At 37.7% G+C, this 19,713-nt stretch overlaps 1 protein-coding gene across 2 annotated transcripts in view; it reads right to left on the reverse strand.

Moving 5' to 3' along the window:
* The window catches only part of CDYL2 (chromodomain Y like 2), a 260,330-nt gene that overhangs the window by 4,809 nt on the left and 235,808 nt on the right, over positions 1–19,713 (reverse strand). For both annotated transcript variants that reach the window (XM_074286590.1, XM_074286592.1), the window contains 2 exons: positions 14,990–15,200; positions 3,667–3,810 (listed from right to left, as the gene is read on the reverse strand). In XM_074286590.1, coding sequence (XP_074142691.1) covers positions 3,667–3,810; positions 14,990–15,200 — 355 coding nt within the window. The remainder of the gene's footprint in view (positions 1–3,666; positions 3,811–14,989; positions 15,201–19,713) is intronic.

Consider the following 19,713-nt stretch of genomic DNA (forward strand, 5'->3'; position numbering starts at 1 on the left):
TGTAATCATATTATAATAAATATAATTCTAATATGATTATATTAATTATAATTCTTGATTATAAAATTTAAATATTCAAAGTACATTTTTTTAAAAGTTCTCACACCCCAGGTTTGGAATTCCTGATTTAGACTAACCTTTTTATTTAGAGAAGATGAAACTGAGCCCCAGAGAAACTAAGGAATATACAGTTACTAGGAGAGCTATGGTCAAAATCATATCTCCCAATGAGTATTTTTTTTATGTCTCCTAAAGTGCAGATGGGTTTACAACCTCATCCTTTTATTTTGGACCAAGTATGAATTCTAGGAAAGAGAAAGAATGTGCTCTCCTGGGCCACTGCACTCTTAGATCATTCAACAATTTAATAAACCTTGTGCCAGCCCTCTGGTTCCAAGCATGGAGCCTTAGATATAATCAACATTTAATGAATGTTTCCCAAGTTGTTATGGCCTCGAAGGCTTTTGTGGAAGAGTGGTTATCTTCTTTTTCCCCTAAGAAGCACCTCTGAGATCAACCCACTGCTTTATGATAGCTTTTTTGGGTGCCCATTAATATAAGTGATACGTTATCTTGAAGCTACCAGATTCCTTCTTTCTGACCTCAAACTGCAAAGGTCTGCCCACTTATTGCCACACTTTCCCAATCCTTCCCTTTTTCCAACAGCTGGTCTCATAATATCCACAGGATTTAGAACTACAAGAGACTTGAAAGTTCATCTAGTTCAGAGTTTCATATCCTTAGTCTGTGAACTTAAAAATAATGAAAACTGTATTTCAGTATACTGGCTTTCTTTGTAATTCTTGTGTATTTAATTTCTTGCCTTAAAATATGATTCTGAGAAGAGATTCATACATAGTTTTTCTGAGAGTAATGGTCCAAATTGTCCATGATTCACAAAAAAGTGAAGTCCCACCCCTTGGTTTTAAGAACTGGCATTGCAGACCAAAAGAAACAATGGTTTTGAAGTTAATAAAAGCCCAGTTTTAAATCTGTCCTCTGACCTTGGATGAGGAAATCATTTCAATCTCCATGAGCCTCAGCTAGAACTGACTTCTTTTTCTCAGTATTTTCCAGCACCTAGTATAGTTCCTAGTACTTAGGGACTGACTGTTAAATGCAGATAATATCTATTATGGGAATCAGGTGAAATGATTTGTGTTTGTAAGCCCTGAAGCACTATATAAATATCAATGACCATTATTATTTTACAATTCAAGACATGATAGAAAGAATTCTGAGTCTAAGAAGTGTTTCTTCCTTCCCCCTCTCCCTTTCTCCATCCTTCCCTTCCTTCTTTCTTTCCTTCCTCTTTTTTCCTTTCTTCTCCCTTTCTTTTCTTCCTCTAACCCTTCCTTCATTCCTTCCTTCTTCACTGTCTTTCCTCTTTTCTTTACTTCCTTTCTTCCCTCCTTCCATTCCTCCCTCCCTTCTTCCCTTTCTTCATCTCCCTCTCTCTTTTCCTTTCTTTTTTCCTTCCTTCCTTCATCCCTTCCTCCCTTTCTTCCTTCCTCTCTCTTATCTTCCTTCCTTTCTTCTTCTCTTCCAGAGCTTCCAGTGAAGCAATGGCCCCACTGAGGGATGAAGCACTTGGTATTCAAGAACCACGTTCTTCCTCCCTAGGAAAGTCTGGGGCAGCCAGGTGGTACAGCGGATAGAATACTGGGATTAGAATTAGGAAAACTCATCTTGGTGAGTTTAAATCTGGTTTACTAGCTGTGTGAATCTTGGCAAATCAATTAATCCTGCTTGTCTCAGTTTCCTCATCTGCAAAATGAGCTGAAGAAGAAAAGTGCATTGTCCAGAAAATCTCAAATGGGATCATGAAGAGTCAGACAAAAATAAAATGACTGACCAACCACGGCAGAGACCAGCAGGCTGATCTTCCAATTTCATTTCTTAGGCTCTGATGCATCTCAGCGACTACATGACTGACTTCTTTTCCTTACTGCTTAAACAGGATATTACTTTCTGGGCTTGGACTGACTGCTAAGAGATACAATCTACACTTAATTACAAGCTGGTACTTGGACTGAATCTCTCCAGAACAAGGTTTAGGAGTCAAATGGGGATGTTAGGCTGGGCCGAGAATCCACACACCAGGATGAGGTAGATACAAGTCAATGCTCTCAGAGGGAAGGGCTGCCCACTCATGTCTGGCTTCCTCCTAAGTCCACTGTTAAGGTTTTACTGTCATTAGTACATTCAGCTTCTCTTAGTGTGACCCATAGCTGCATTAACCAAAGTAGAGAGCCCAGAAAAAGGCCCTGTGTTGGCCCCATCATCCCTTGCCCCAGACAGGTCATAAGTGGAAAACTGTAGTCAGTTCTAGGGTGCTATTTTTAGAAATAAATTGATTAATTGGAGAATATTCAGACAAAGGTAAACAATATTGGGAGAGGACTGGAGACTGGGCCATAAAGGGGATTCATCAAAGGAATCAAAGACATTAATTTAAAGAAGAAAAGACTCAAAAAGTCCTTGCTATCAGTCTTCCACTGAAAGATGGATTAAACCTGTTCTCCTAGGTTCCCAAGGACAAATCTAGGATTGATGGATCAAGGTTATAGCATCCATAAACTTTCTCTATAAAGAGAGAGAGCAAATTGGGTTTCTAATGCTTAAAGCAATTCTAAAGTAGAATGGTGCCTTGGTGAGCTAGTGAATAACCCTATCACTAGATGGCTTTAATCAGAGGTTGGATGACCACCTATTAGAGAGATTATATTAAGTCTGAATAACTTCAGCAAGTTAAGTGCTGGTTTGAGTTTGGGTTGAGTATAGAGGTTGCATTAGGTTACCCCCCCCCAAAAAAAAGTCAACCCAAGATTTCAATTGAATGGAATCAATTGGATTCTTTTCATTTCCAAGTAAGTGACAAATTTAAAGAAGAAATATGAGTTTTTGGGGAAAAAATAAACAAAACAAAAACAACAAAACATTGGACTTGCAATCAGAAGACCCAAGGTCTAATCTTGATTTTGTTTGAAATGTTGCTCTATGACTTAGGCCATGACATATCTGGGGCTTAATTCTCCTCTCTGTAAAGTGATAGGGTTAAATTAAGTGGGCTTTAAGATCCACTGAATTTCTAGAATTCTATTTATATCACTCCTATTCCAGATACGGCATTTGGGGATCTATGTGTTGTAGATACTCTGAGTTTTGACATTTTATGGATTGTACTCTAAATTTCTTTCCAGTGATTATTTCCTAAGATATTTTTTCTACATTCTAAGACCCCTTTATCACTTTTAGAATAAATATTTCAATAGCCATGCCAGCTCTAAAATTCTACCATTTATCTTCTACTCAGCTTTCCTGTGTTCTAAAAGTCTTTCTAGCTTTAGAGTTATAAGAAAAGTACATGCAACTTCCCATCCATTTTTCCTACACTAATCTGATGTTCTTTACTCTTTATTCCTTTCAAAATCATATACATAATTTGAAACAAGTCTTTGAAATCTTACTTGTCTAGAAAGTCTGATTTTCTTCTGATCTTTGGGATAGACTATTCAACTGATCACAAGGGGATGAAGAGAGGGGAGAAAGTCACTCTTTTTAAAAAGAAGTGTGGGGGGAGCATCACCATGGTCCAAAGGCAGAGAGGCAGAATGTCTCTGGATCTTGGAGATTTTTCCTGCAGAAGGAAGGTCCAGTACTTACTACGGCACTGCAGGCAGCCATCTCTTTGACACGCAACATGACTTCTTGGCTGAAAGTAGTTGGCCAGAAGACTTGGGACACGAGCCCTCGGCTGCAAGCTTCCTGAGCTGTGAGTTTCCTTCCACAGAATAGCATCTCATTGGCCTGCAAAGGACAAATACAAGGACATACTAAGCGATCAGAACATCTCAAAGCTGGAAGAGACCTCAGAGGCAAGGGAGCCTCATCCATTCTTGATTCTGCAGGATTCCCCCTGCAACAGCCCCAACAAATGATCACACACGCGCGCGCACACACACACACACACACACACACACACACACACACACACAGTAAATAACTAATAAGATTCAAACCCGAGCCCTTTGACTTCCAGTTGTCTCACTTTCTGAAATGATTCTGAGATGAGGCAACTCCTCTATCCCAATTATTGGCACTAAATATAGCATTTGTCTGAATATGCCTCTTAGAGACAGGCAGAGAAGAGGAAAGTAGGTCATAGATTGTTAAGTCTTAAAGGGACTTAAAGAATGGCGAACTGAAAGGAATGCTGGTTTTGTATTTAGAAGTGGAGATCTTGGGCTAAGAGCTTGGCTATGCTGCTTAAAAGATGAATTCAACTTATTTAACAAACATTTGTTAAGCAGCTAATCTGGACAAGACATTGAGCAAGGTACCAGGGATACAACAACAAAAAGAACACATTCCTAGCCTGCAAGCAACTTACATTATACTAGACAGGAACAACATGTTGACAGAAACTAAATACAAAATGGATAGAAATGGATTTCAGGTCAGGAAACTCTAACTGAGGAAATAAGGAAAAGTAATTTTTTTTCCTTCTTTCTTTTCTTTAGGAAGTGGCACTAGAACTGAACTTTCAAGGAAATGAGAGAATCTGAGAGGCAAAAATGAGTGGGAAGCACAAGAAATAGCTTATGAAAAACTCATTAGTGGGGAATGGAATGGAATGAATGGAGATCAGCAAATCAGTTAGTTGGGCTGGTATCAAGAGTGGATAAAGGGGGTCATGTGCAATAAGCCTGTAGACTGGAGGGTTTTAATGATGAAAGTATTGTGTATTTTATCACAAAAATAACAAGAAGCCACTAGAGCTTCTTGGTCTAATGGTACTAATGTGAACTTCATTTGTCAGCTAATTAGAGGAGGCAAACCTGGATGGAGGAATGGAAGCCAATCAGAAGCCTAACCTCAGTAGCCTAGGCAATAGACGCTGGTTGCATGGACTAAAATGGGACCCAGAAGTGGGCTGGAGCAAGCTCATATCAGCTCTGGAGAAGCAATTGTTAAATTGTTAGAGAATTTATAACTCAGAAAATCTGCAAGCACCACAAATCAAAGCTGATTTATTATTTTGTTGACTGCCTAGACTTAAGAAAGTGATGGAGAACATGTTAATAATACTGAATAAAATTAAAAGCATGGCATGAGAACATTTTTCAGATTTCCCCTGGAAAGCCAGATATACTTAGAAGCACATTCCATGTGAGTGGAAAGAAGGGAATGGATACAAAAATATTTTTGGAAATAGGATAGACAAGACTCGACAAATTATAAGATATCAGGAGAGGGAGAGAGGGAAGCAGTGAAGAATCAAAAATGACTCCAATGTTGTAAACTTGGGTGAGTGAAAGGATAGTCATAAGCTCAACAGAAATAAGAAAGCCCATAAAGGGTGGGGTAGAGAGGTGGAAATGGGGTAGGAAATTAGCTCTGTTTTGGACATGTAGAATTTAAGGAGCATATGGGACATCCAGATGGAGATATTCAACAATAATTGGTGATCTGGGATTAGAACAAAAGAGAGATGAGGTCTGTCCTTAGAGATCTGGAAGTCACCCCCAGAGTTGACAATTAAGCCCATGGGAACTGATGAGGTCAACAAGAGAACACATACAGAGATAAGAGTAGAGTACCCAGAACAGACCCATGAGCTACATGCATCTATGCAAGAGACTGAGAAGGAGCAGTTAAATGGGAAGGAAGAGAACCAAGAGAGAACACTACCACAAAACCATGAGGAAGTGAAAGTATCTGGCAGGAGGAAGGTGGGTCAATAATCTCAACAATGCAGAGAGATCAAGAAGGATGAGGAGATCCCAGAATCATAGACTGAGAAATGGATGGGACCTCAGCCTTCATAAAGTCTGACCATGTCATGGTGCAGACCAGGGAGGTGAGATCAAGAAGACATAGCTAGATATATATAGATGTAGATAAAGATGATACAGAAATATAGAAACATATATTTATAGTATATACATATATACATAGCCATATACACATACATATTAAGCAATGACATATTGTGTGCATATATATACACATACATATATACACACATATATAACATATATAGATCAATAGCTATATATAAGATCAAGAAGTCATAGCTAGAGACAGATATTGAGAGACAGACACATACATATATCTATATACATAGCCATACACACATACACACATGTTAAGTTATAGCATATGTGTGTATAAATATATATTTATATATGCACACAGGGATATACATGCACAATACACACGCACACACACATATATATATATACATATATAGATAAAACATAAATACATCAGTATTAAATCATATGAGATCAAGAAGCTATAGCTAGATATAGATATATACATCTATACACATATACATAGCTATACATACATATTAAGCTATAATATAAAATATATAGAGCAGTAGCTACACATATGAGATCAAGAAGTCATAGCTAGCTATTTAGATGCATATGTATACATACACATATAAACAATCAGTAGCACATACACATTAAGCTATGACACATGTGTATAATTATATATAATATAACAAATATAGATGAATAGCTATATCTATGTAATCAATGTAAGTCACAAATGTGTTTTTCCTATGTATCTACTTATACCTATATAGATAGCTATATATATATATATATATATATATATATATATATATATATATATATATCTATGAGATCAAGAAGTCACAGATCAATACAGGTGTGTGTGTATAATGTTACATATGCTTCCTAAGCCTCACTTGGTCATTTTAAGTACTGCCTGACTCAGAGTAAATGTAAATAATAAATTTTGTTTGTTTGTTTTAGCCAGAAACCCTGAGGGTTCTCCCCTCCCAGATTGATCCTTTTTTTTTTTGGACAGGTAAAAGTCATTCTCTGCTTCATTTCTTACCTAGCCTGAATCACTTGTAAAAAACCTCCTCAGCTTAAAGAAGCCAAAGCTCCCATTGCATCCAGGGCCATCTTCAGTTATCCTGGCCTAATTTTGGCCACTGGACCTAGTGTCTGTGGTCATTTAAATTCAATTCACCTGGATGTCATGGCATCACCTCTCTGACGTCATGGTCCTCTTTAAGAAGGAAGGACAAAGAGCAACTACAAAAACAATCTACACATATTATATGCTTTTAAAGTAAATACTCACAATCTTGCTGTTGTCTACATTTTTAAAGTCTAGATGGTCACTTTAAGGCCATTATTGCAATTTATGCAAATTCCATTAATGGTGAAGGCAATTAACTAAACACATAATTTCTGCTAGAGTGCAGGCCAGATCATTATGTTGGTAGAAATTACCTAATGTTTCTTTATATGGGACAAGTTCTCAACTGCAATAAATGAACTCTCTTAAGGACAAAATAAGGAGATTACCCATTCCTTTTTCTGTGGCAGTAGACTTTGGTGTCAAAAGGCTTTGAAATACATTCTCAAATAAGATCAGATCTCCTTGGGGTAAGGAAATGAGAGATGATGGGGAAGTGATGAAGAGGAGGCAATGAATGCAGATGACTTTCTCTAGGAGTTTGGCTCTGAAAGGAAGAAGAGATATGGAACAATTGCCTAAGGGGATGACAGTTCCAAGTGAAAGGGTTTGTTTAGTTTTTGTTTTTTGGGTTTTTTTGTTCTTAATGATGAGGGAGATCTGGGTACTTTTGTAGGTAAGCAAGAAAAGAAACCAACAGGAAAAAAAAGTCATCCTGAATTTGAGTGAGATGATTGAAAAGATAACCTACAATAAGAGATGGAAGGGGATGGGATGGAACAAATATAAGGGTTTTCCTTAAATAACAAGGAGAAAATCTTTAGGGACTAAAACAATAAAGAAGAGAATCAAGAATGCTATATTTAATAAATTCATTTTTTTGTGGTCAAGGTTACTAACAAGGTAGACCAGTTTAACATGTACTACCTGCCATCTAGGGGAGGGGGTGGGTAAAAGGAGGGGAAAATTTGGAACAGAAGGTTTTGCAATGTTGAAAAATTACCCATGCATATATTTTGTAAATAAAAAGCTTTAATAAAATTAAAAAAAAGATAGACCAGAGAAATGTTGAAGCTCCATTTCATCTAGATTATGTGAAGTATATGATAAAATATCTCAAATTATTCTTATGGAAAACATGGGGATGAGCAACTGGGTACTTAGGAAGATCTATTCAATGGCTAGATGCAAGGGTCAATATCAACATCCTGCTGGTTTTTACCTCTTTCAAATTACCTTTAAATACTTGTGTGTGTGTGTGTGTGTGTGTGTGTGTGTGTGTGTGTGTGTGTGTAAATCTTCCTTTATAAGATATTAATTACTTTAGGAAGAGAAGCATAAACTTGGAAAGAAGACAGAGTTTTATAATAGCTAGCTAGCTAGCTAGCTAGATGATAGATGGATGAATGGATGGATAGAAAATGTCCTCATTTTTTCTGTCTTCTGAAAGGGAAAGGGGAAGTATCATGAAGAAGGAAGGGAAAATTGAGGAAAAGTTTGTGCAAAATCAAAAAGACAGCCCAAAACAGATAAATAGAATTATTATGGCGAGCAGTAAGGGCTCCGGTGAGATCATATAATATAAATCCATAGTCAGAATTTATGTTATATATTACATATTGTGTAAATTCTTTCCATAATAATCAAGGACAGAAAAGATAGGTTTTAAAAATGAATAATATTAATATAATAGGACAGGGGTGTTTAGGGCAGGGTTTAAGATTGAACTCTAGAGGTAGACAACTCTAGGGTCAAGATTGGAAAAGGAGGAAAGAGAGACCAGATCAGAAGATTGAGAAAAAAAATAAGAGGTTATGTTATAAGAGGAATTTCAGAGTTTAAGTTCATGGAAATCCCTCAATCTTGTTCTGGCTTCATAACTTGCCAGTAGGATCCACTCTGCTTGATTGTCATTCCCTTCAAAACAGAGGACTCAAAAGCAGAGTCCACAAACTGTAGACTAGTGAACCGGACTTTGGTTGCTAGAGTCTAAATTCTATTATTAAATGTCTCCCTATCTCAAGTCTCTCCCTTCTATAATCTGCCATTTACATACCACCAGTCATTTTTTAAAATCATTCATGTCACCACATTGTACTCTTACTCAATATATTCCAAGGGTTCCCATTTATCTCCAGGATGAAATATAAAACATTGCTTTTATTATTTTTATGCTTGACATTTAAAGCTCTTTATAATTTAACTCCACCTTCCTAAAGTAACATTATTACATGTGACTCCCATCCAAGCACTCTGAAATCCAGATAAACTGGTCTTCCTCCATTACTTTCCAACTCTGGTCTTTAGGCCTTTAAAAAAAACGATGGTTCAAAACTCAAGAATGTTCTCTCCCCACCTCTACCTCTCACATTTTCTGGTTTCCTTTTTCTATTCAAATATCATCTTCCCCTGTTGAAATACCTTTATATATACTTTTTAATATACTATATTTTGTTATTAAAATTAATAATTATAACATTTTATTATTTTAATATAAAACTATTATTATCAAAATATATTTGTATTTTATAGGTACTATTTACTTTTACATGTAATATGTCATCTCTCCTGATAGGATGTTAACTCCTTGAGGGAAGGGACTGTTTGGTTGTTGCAGCTCCATGCAAACAGTAGGTACACTTTGGGGTCAAGGTAACTAAGTTACTAGGACAGAGAAATGTTGAAGCTCCATTTCACTTACATTTAGATGAAGCATATAATAAAGTATACCAAGTTATTCTCATAGAAAACATGGCACTCGGTAGCTCTATCATTCACAACTAGCTTAATGGCTGGACCCAAGGGTTATCTCTTGTGCAGTATGCAAAGATCCATCTTGGTAATTTTTCACTTTTTTATCAATGACATAGATAAAGAGGCTCAGATGGAACAGTTTCCAAATCTGTAGAGGACACAAGGATTGCGAACACCCTAAATGGCAGAACTGGGATTGAGAAAAGCTCTTGACAGTTAGCATACCAGGCTGAAGCAAATGAGAGAAAATTGATTGAAAACAATGGATTGAAGAAATTAATTTCACAAATACACAACTATAGAATACATAAGGGAGGGAGAAAATAAGCATTTATAGCTCCTACTATGTGCAGGTCTTGTGCTAAGCACCGTACAAATATTATTTTTTATGATACTCAAAACTACCCTGGGATAATGATAGCTAACCTTTATATAGCTCCTACTATGTTTATGTAAGAGAAGCCTCTCTCCTTCCCTCCATTAAAGTAATAGTTTCCACCTTATTCTGCCCTGGTTAGACCACACCTGAAATTGTGCTCAATTCTGGGCTTCCTATTTAAGGAGAACCGTTGATGAATTGAGGCAGCTAAATGGTGCAGTGGACAGAGCACTAGACCTAGAGTCAAATCCAGCCTCAGACACTCACTAACTATGTCACCCTGTTTGCTTCAGTTTCCTGCATTTTCATCAGCAAAATAAGCTGGAGAAGGAAATGGCAAACCACTCCAGTATCTTTGCCAAGAAAATTCTAAACGGTGTCATGAAAAGTTGTACATAACTGAAAAACGACTAAATAACAAAACTGATAAATTAGAGAGTGTCTAGAGAGAGCAGTTGGGATGGTGAAGGGTGTTGAATTCTTTACCAGTGAGGATTAGTGGAAGGCGCTGGGGAAGAGAAGATTTAGTTGAAGACATGAGGCTTACAGATGGCCTCTCAAGAGTTTCACAGGGATTCGGGATTTGGTTCATTTCATTTGGCACTGGTGGATCCAACAGAGAGCAATGAAAGCAAGTGGCAAAAAAGGTAAATTTAGGTTTAATTGATGTAAGAAAAAACTTTAGACTGGACTCAATAGACCATAAATTCTTAATCTTTTGATATGTTGCAGACCCCTTTGGTAACCTGGGAAAGCTTTTGAACCTTTTCTCAGAAAAATGCTTTGAAATAACTGAAGTAAGGGCTAAATTTTAGTTATATAAGATATAAGCAATTCTTCTTCATCCAAACTTGTGAACACACCTGAAACTTTTCAATGGATCTGGTAGGAGGACCATGGATGCTAAAAAATCCTGATAAAGAAGATATGCTATGAAGGACATTTTATATAGACTGGACTACATGGCCCTGAAGGGATCTTCTAACTCTACAATTTGGTGATGTTTCCTTTGAGCTAGGGAGGATGCAGTTGTAAGGCTGTGTCATTGTGTAGAGAAAACCTGCTAAAGCCAATGACTGCTTTACATCCTTCCATGGGCAATGCATGAGTGATAATTAAATTAAAATAAGGCTATCCCTCTGGCTAAATTCACTTTCAGGACCAAGAGACTCTCTTTCCATGAAGTCTCCTTAAGGCCTTCAAGGGGACAGTGATTTCTCAGTCTGCAGTGACTTGCCCCCAACTTGGTTGATTGTTTGGACCATATTCCTGGGAACTGCTCATTTTCTAAATGGAAAAACAGTGGTCCAGAGAACTCGTCACGTGTTTTTCAAGAGGACCAAAATGACATGTTGAGCCAGGATTAAGGTACAGTGTGTCTGACTGTGACTGATCAGATTAATAGGAGCTTGGAAGGCTCCTCCACACATTGGGCATAAGTAGTCCAAGTAAACATTTAGAACGGAAATATCTCATACTTCCTTTGAGCTCCTGCAATTATTAAATTCCCTAAGGTTACCCAATAAGTAGGAGAACTAGGAATTGAGGGGTCCTTTGCCCCCCAATTCAGTACTCTTTCCCACTGTGTTTTCCCTAGGCTCAACAATGTTAAGTATTTCTCCTATGTAAGCCACAGAGAAATCATATTTCCATAAAAATATCAAAGAAGAGAGTTCTTTCTAACAAATAAATGAGCCCAGCACATACAAGGGTCCACTGCAATGTATCAGGGCACAGCATAATGTAGGTAGTCCTGAGTGATGGACAGGAGGAACTACTGCCCGTCTAGCAGCTGAGCATTCTCAGAAAATGTCAGTTTTACTTTCCTTGCCCAGGCTCTCTTTTAGCATGCAGGAACCTAAAGTAGGGACCTGCAGACTTCAGACAGCATGGAGAAACTCACTCTTTTTCCACCCTGGCCTGAGTTGAAATAAGGCTATCATAAAGCATCCTAAAGCACCACAGGGAGGAGAGTCCAGATTTGTTACATCTGGGGTTATGAGACTCCTACAGCACTTTCCTGAGTGCCATTTACAACACATATTTATCAGGGAGTCACAAGATAGTCCCCAGTAACAAAGCATGCAGTGAGCCTGGGTACCCCATCTCAAAGAGAGGTTTGAAATTGTCCAACCCCTTGAAAGGGGTCTGGAGGAAGGCTCAGGACAGGACAGCTAGCTGAGGGCTGGCTGCCAATAGGAGAAGGTGGAGAAGTGCTGGAAGGACTGCGGGGGGACACTCGGCCCAGGGACCAGGCAGCAGAGAGGTAGACAAGTAAAGGAACTGTGTGGGCTGGTAGACTCAGGAGATTATTTAGGCATCTGTAAGCATTAAATCCTGTGTCTTGGATGATAGGTCCTTCTGGCAAACCCTGGGGAGACCAAAAAGGATCTTTTTTCAGTACAACTTTATAGCCAAAAGAAATAGAGAAGTGGGTCAATGGAATAGGTTAGGCTCATAAGATACAATAATCAATGACTAGAGTAATCGGATGTTTGATAAACCAAAGATTCCAGTTTCTTGCATAAGAATTCACCATTTGGGGATAGCTAGGTGGAGCAGTGAATAGAGCATCAGCCCTGAAGTCAGAAGGACCTGAGTCAAATCTGGCCTCAGATACTTCCTGGCTGTGTGATCTTGGCAAGTCACTTAACTCTAATTGTCTCAGGGGAAAAAAGAAGTCACCATTTGATAAAAGTCTCTGAGAAAACTGAAAAAATAGGCATCGATCAATATCTAATATCTTCTACCAAGGTAAGTTTGAAATGGATTTGTGATTTAGAAATAAAGGATACTATAAGCAAATTAGGAGAACAAGGAATAGTCTATCATTCAGATCTGTAAAGAAGGGAGGAATTTATGGCTAAGGAAAACTAGAGGACATTATGAAATGCAAAGTAGATAATTCTGATTCTAAATTAAATTAAATTAAATTAAAATTTCATACAAACAAAACTACTGCAGCTAAAATTAGAAGCAGAAAACTGGGATACAATTTTTACAGTCGTTGTTTCTGATAAAGGCCTCATTTCTAAAATACAAAGAGAATCAAATCAAATTTATAAGAATACAAGCCATTTCCAACTGATAAATGGCTAAAGGATATGAACAATTTTCAGACAAAGAAATTAAAGCCATTTCTAGTCACTTGAAAAAGTTCTTTAAGTCACTATTCATTAGAGATATGCAAATTAAGACAACTCTCAGATGCCACTTTTCAGATTGGCTAAGATGGCAACAAAAGATAATAAATGTTGGAGGGGATGTGGGAAAACTGGGACACTAATGCATTGTTGGTGGAGTTGTGAACTGATTCAACCATTTTGGAGAGCAATGTGAAACTATATTCAAAGGGCTATCACACTGTGCATACCCTTTGACCCAGTAGTGTTTCTACTGGGCCTGTATCCCAAAGAGATCCTAAAAGATGGAAAGGGACCCACATGTGAAAAAATGTTTGTGGCAGCCCTTGTTATAGTGGCAAGAAACTGGAAACTAATGAGCATGTGGATGTGCATCAGTTGGAGAATGACTGAATAAGTTGTGGCATATAAATGTTATGGAATATTATTATTCTATAAGAAATGATGACTACTCTGATTTTTAAAAAGCCTGGAAAAACTCACATGAACTGATGATAAGTGAAGTGAATAGAACCAAGTGAAAATTGTACACAGCAACAAGATTATGTGATGATCAACTGTGATAGACTTGGCTCTTTTCAATAATGAGGTGAGTCAAGGCACTTCCAACAGACTTGTGATGGAAAAAGCTATCCACATCTAGAGAGAGAACTATGGAGATTGAATGTAGATCAAAGCACAATTTTTCACCCTTTGTTTTTGTTGTTTGTTTGCTTTTTCTTTCTTTCTTGTTTTTTTTCTTTTAATCTGATTTTTTTTGCATAACATGACAAATATGGAAATATGCTTAGAAGAATTACGCATTTAACCTATATCATATTGCTTGTTGTCCTGGGCAGATAAAAGAGGGAGAAAGAGGGAGAAAAATTTGGAACACAAGGTTTTGCAAAGGTGAATGATGAAAGCTTTCTTTGCATGTATTTGGAAAATAAAATACTATCAAACATTAAGAAGATTAATTTCAAGGAAAAAAAACTTCATAGCCAAGAACAATGTAGTCAGAGACTCATATGAACCCTGAATAAGAAAAATTTGAATATGATGGAGAATATACTTGACTTCAGATCAGGTGTCCTAGATCTGTGTGATACAGGGTCAGCACAAAGAGATCATTCTATCCTCTCTGAACTTTGGCTGACTAGGCTGTAAAATTAGATTAGCATTACTCAATCTACCTACTTGCCACAATCATTGGAAGACCATCACTTTGTAAAATTATAAAATGTTATAGAATATTTAGAAGAATCACATACATTTAACCTATATTGCAATACTTGCTGACTGGTGGGGAGAGAGGAGGGAGATAAATTTGGAACACAAGGTTTTGCAAAGATAAATGTTGAAAACTATATTTGCATGTATTTTGAAAAACAAAAAGCTATTAGTATAAAATATATTATGGAAATAGGAGCTTTATCATTTTAACATTTGCAAAACACTTTATACATGTCTCGTGTGGGATGTAGGTACTGTTTTTTATTCCCATTTTACAGGTGGAGAAACTGAGGCTGAGAGATGCTAAGAGACCTGTCCCCTGTCACATAACTATTAAGTGTCTGCATCAGGATCTGAATTCAGCCCTTCCTGATGCCATCTCCAACAGTTGACCAATATCAACCAATCAATAATGAACAGGGGTTAAAAAAAAAATCAGGGAAGCCAAAGATAATGAAGACAATTTAAAAACAAAACAAAACAAAACAAAACAAAACAAAACAAAACAAAACAAAACAAGTATTCTTACCAGCGCAACTCCAAGGATTTGTGGGAATGTGTATGAGGAGCATCCGGCAGGGGTGAGGCGTATGGTTGCATATGGCGTTTGGAACCAGGCCTTCTCACTGGCCCAGACGATGTCGCAGAGTGGCAGGATGGATGCACCCAGCCCCAGGGCAGGCCCATTAATAGCAACCACAATTGGCTTCTTAAACTGGATAAAAGCTCTCACAAAATCCCTAAAATAAAATAAAAAAATTTTAAAAGATGATAATCTTAGAGAGATGAAATTTGACTGTGACCTACTTCTAACCTGTGGTAGGTACCCCTGCCACCTATAATTAAATGAGAATACAGCAGGATCCTCGGCTTTCTCTGGGACTCCTGAGGGGATGGAAGCCCTCAGGAGAGAGAGAATGAAAGACCTGGGGCTTTTACTGAGCTATGAACTATCTGTACCCCTTTCAGCTGCATTAACAGAACCAGAGTGAGGGAAGCAACAGTCCCACTGTCCTCAGCTCTGTCTGAAGTCAGACATTGATGAGCCGGAACAGGCCCACAGGACAGTTGGGGTGGGGAAGGAACTCAAACCTGAGCTATAAAAAGCCTGGCGAATGATCTGGGGATATGTGACTTAGAAGAAAAGACCTTGGGGGGACGTAATAGTTGTTTTTGACTTGTTCTGCTTGGCCTCAAAGGGCAGAACTCTGGAAAGGAGTCACAGAAAAGCACATTCTCCTTGAAAAATTTCTTAACAGTTAAGACACTTAACTTTATAATTTCCTTAATTGTGGGTGGGGATAAGAGAGAAAACCTAGAACTCAAAATTTTAGAAACAAATGTAAATTTTTTGTTTTGTTTTGAATATAAGAGGAAAATTATTAAATAAATAGTTAAGACACTCAAGGTCAACAGTTCCTTCTTTCTATCTTCAAACACTTAGCATAATACCTCGTTCATAATTTGCTGCTATTTAGTCATTTTTTTGGCTCTAAAAATGTGGATTTTTTTTCTCTGCTATTTATTTGTTTGGGTCTGGGGTTTTCTTGGTAAATATACTAGAGTTGATTATCATTTCCTTCTCTAGCATCTTTTTATAGATGAAGAAACTGAGGTAACTAGTGACTTGCCCAGGGTCACACAGCTAGTATCCGAAGTCACATTTGAATTCGGATCTTCCTGATTCCAGGCCCAGTACTGTATTCACTTATCTCCTAGCTGCCCTTAGCACAGAACAGATGCTTAATATATGCTTGTGGACTGGTCCATCTATCAGTTGACTGATGTGCCCTAGACCAAAATGGGCTTCTTTAATATGGAGGTAGCATCCAATTAGTTGAAGAATTTGAGCAGAGGCTTGATGACTTTGTTAGAGATCTATGAATTGGACAGAAGCCTAGACTAAATGACCTCCAAAAATCCTTCCAATGATAAAATTCTTTGATGACTTAATTTCCAAAGGGATGTTTATTTGATTTCCCAGTTTCATAGTATCATTAAAAAGCAATTTGTAGAAACACTTTTTTAGTGAGCAAGTGATTATCATTATGTAAATGTCTCAGAAGGAAAAAAAAAAAAAAACAACAAGCATTCAGTATTCCTCAGCCATGCTGTGATTGACTCCATATTTTTGTGTATTAAGCAGAGAATCATGGTGCACCAGAATTGGAAGAAACCTTAGAGATTATTCCTAATCTCCACTCCAATACTAGGATCTTCTATTATATGCCAAATCAGCTAATCTTTACTTGATAATTTTAATTAGGCCAGTGTCTTGTCTGACATTGTATTCCAGTTTAATAATGTACTTCCTAAAATGAGTTACCCACAATGGTAGTATTTTATGACATGGATCATAATGTGGGGCCTATACTTAGTATCTGCAGGTATATATATATATACTGAGAGAGCTTTGGATATGTTAGCAACCCTTGATCACACTGACTAGATTTTTTTGTGTACATGATTTGGGGATTGATAAAGTAAAAGAAATCAGGGGAATAAATTTTTGAGTGAGATTCTGTCTCATTCTGTCAATAAAACTGTTTAGTGTCTAAGATTCCTCGAATAAGGTTAAAAGTAAATAATAGTAGATACACTAAGGCACTAAAAAGAGAAAACTAGTTAAAAGAGTGGAAACCGATGGAAATGGTGGAGCCCACTTGGCTGATAAATAGTGTAGAATAGCCACTGAGTAGTTTAAGGCCATAGAAAATCACAAAGCTCAACATTTTCCTCAATAATATTGTCTCCCTCCCCTTCCCTGGTTGAGAGAATGGCTCTGCCCTGGGCCAAAGACCTCTGTCTCTGAGTGTAACACACACACATACACAGAGCACATGGCACCATTTTAAAGAATGGGGATGACACTAGATAGAACAATGGGATACAGACTATAGCCACAAAGATGGGTACACTCCATCATATCTAGGGGCTTTTGACCAATCCTCATAGGTCCTTCAGTTATATACAAATAAGTGTCATTAAAATTGGGAGCAGGCTGTTGTTAATAAAAGTCTATTTCTTTTCATAATATTTCCAACCATTTCAATTCCATTCAACAATACAGAAACCAACCTGTGGTTTGGACCACTACCACTCGATGCACCATTCACTTGTGTGCAGAACATCCCATTTTCTTCTTTCATTGCAAGCAGCAGATTAAAGCACACACACATATATAGATATATTAAAAATTAGGCTGCTGAGAATATAAAAGATAAAGGAAAAAAGTCACTGAATTAGGAAAAAAAAAATCACTGCGGCAGCATTGATGGCCAGGTGGGCCAGGATGTTCTGTGACAGACACACTGGGCTCGTATTCTATACACACAAACAGTAATCCTTACCCTAACATTAACTATGGCACACATTGGCACAGACCTGCTTGATGCCACAGGATTTATCTCTGACACCATCAGGTACACCTTTTTCTCTTCAGCCTTTGTTTTGGGTTCCAGCCAGGTAGAATTCTGAGGAAGGCTGACCTGCCTGGAAAGAGAATTCTTTGGACCAGGGCTTTAGAGTTTGGCAGGAAAGTTTCAAAAGCATAAGGAAGAAGTATTTTTTGAATGAGGCAGAAGGTCTCTGAACCTCAGCTCATAGACAGAGGGCTCCTGTTTGGACATAACACTAGCTCTGGGAAGGGACTCAGCTCTGATTTAACACCTGGCACATATTCTTGCCTTCTCCTCTAACACTACAGACCTGACATTAGGAAATGCCTCCTAGCTGGAACACATTCTAAAAGCCTGATGGTTAAACCCTAGAAATAAGGCTTTTCTGCTGATAGACATGCTTCTGAAGTTGATTGCTTCAAACATCCAGATGCAGTTGATGTGGAAAATATTTCCACCAATGCAAATCACTCCTCCTCCTTTACCTAATAATGCTCACTATGAATTGTGACCAAAAATTTAATCCTTTGGGAGATAACCATGTGGCAAGGAGCCTCTCCATATTTAGCTAAGCTGTTCTTCCAACAGCCAACACATAATCCATCTCTGGACTGCACTTGAAGCACGTCCAGCTTAACAAGGTCTGCCAGAGCTCAAGTTCTGCTGGCAAAGAGTCTGAGAACCCAAGGTTACCTTCACACCATGATAAGGCATCAAAGAAAGACTGTAACATTGTAAGAGGCCACATTGAATCAAGACCATTAAAAAGGCCAGGCCTTGGATCAAGGACTCATAGAAAGTCAAAGCTGGAAGAGAATGGAAAGAGTTCATCTGGTCCAATCTCTGCTGCTGTCTCTTCCCCATAGTGTGCTGTCTCCTTTCTGGCCAAAACCCCTATCTTCCTCCAATCAGAATGTTATATTCTGTTCATGAAATGCTGGGCTCTGTTAAGTGAGTTTTTCCCTTTTTCTGACCAGAATTAAATCTCCATTTCATGGCCATCTCCACCCTAAATTGTTATTTATATTTCCTCCCCTTCCTAGTCTTGGGGCTGTCTAGATTGTTTGAATTTGTTTTTTCCACTATTAGCATATTGCCTGGCACATAATATTCAATAAGCACCGTATATCTATGTATCTATGTATGTGTATATCTACATATCTATCTATCTATCTATCTATCTATCTATCTATCTATCTATCTATCTATCTGTCTGTCTATCTATGTAACTATTTATTCCATCCATCCATCTACCTATCATCTGTCTACCTACCTATCAATGTCTATCTGTCCATCCATCTATCTTCTTTTCATGTTTCTTTTCATATCCCTTCTTTTTCTCTCTCTTATTCTTTTTTTTTTTATCCCAGTAGTTTGAGTCTCTTTTTTCTATTCAGCATGGAGAATTACACGAACCATGATTCTGTTTTTTCCTCAGATCCACATATTAGCATTTTCAATACAGTGCTCATAAATCATGAAAACCCTAAACTTCTAGAATCTCTTCAGTTCCTCTCTTAAAAGGCCAGTTTTTAAAACTCAGCTTTACCAAAGCAAGCAGAATATGTCATCTATAAACCTCAACATGTCACAATTGGATGACTTTTTTTTCCACACCAACTCTTCTTCAATGCCCAAACTCTAAGTCACCCACAGGTTTTCCTCTTGATCCACCAGAATCAATCAAGGTTCTTTCTTGGCAATAAAATCTCACATTTCAGAAACAAGCTGGACTGTGGGAAGTCTTAGCCTGAAAGGGAGACACCTAAGAGAGAAGGTTAAGTCCAGGTAGAAGCGCTTGGTTATGTGGGGAAGCTGTCTGTAACTTGGCTATTTTTGAGCCCATTCTGCCGTG

This window comes from Sminthopsis crassicaudata, chromosome 2 (assembly GCF_048593235.1).
Source record: "Sminthopsis crassicaudata isolate SCR6 chromosome 2, ASM4859323v1, whole genome shotgun sequence".
Taxonomy (NCBI): domain Eukaryota; kingdom Metazoa; phylum Chordata; class Mammalia; order Dasyuromorphia; family Dasyuridae; genus Sminthopsis; species Sminthopsis crassicaudata.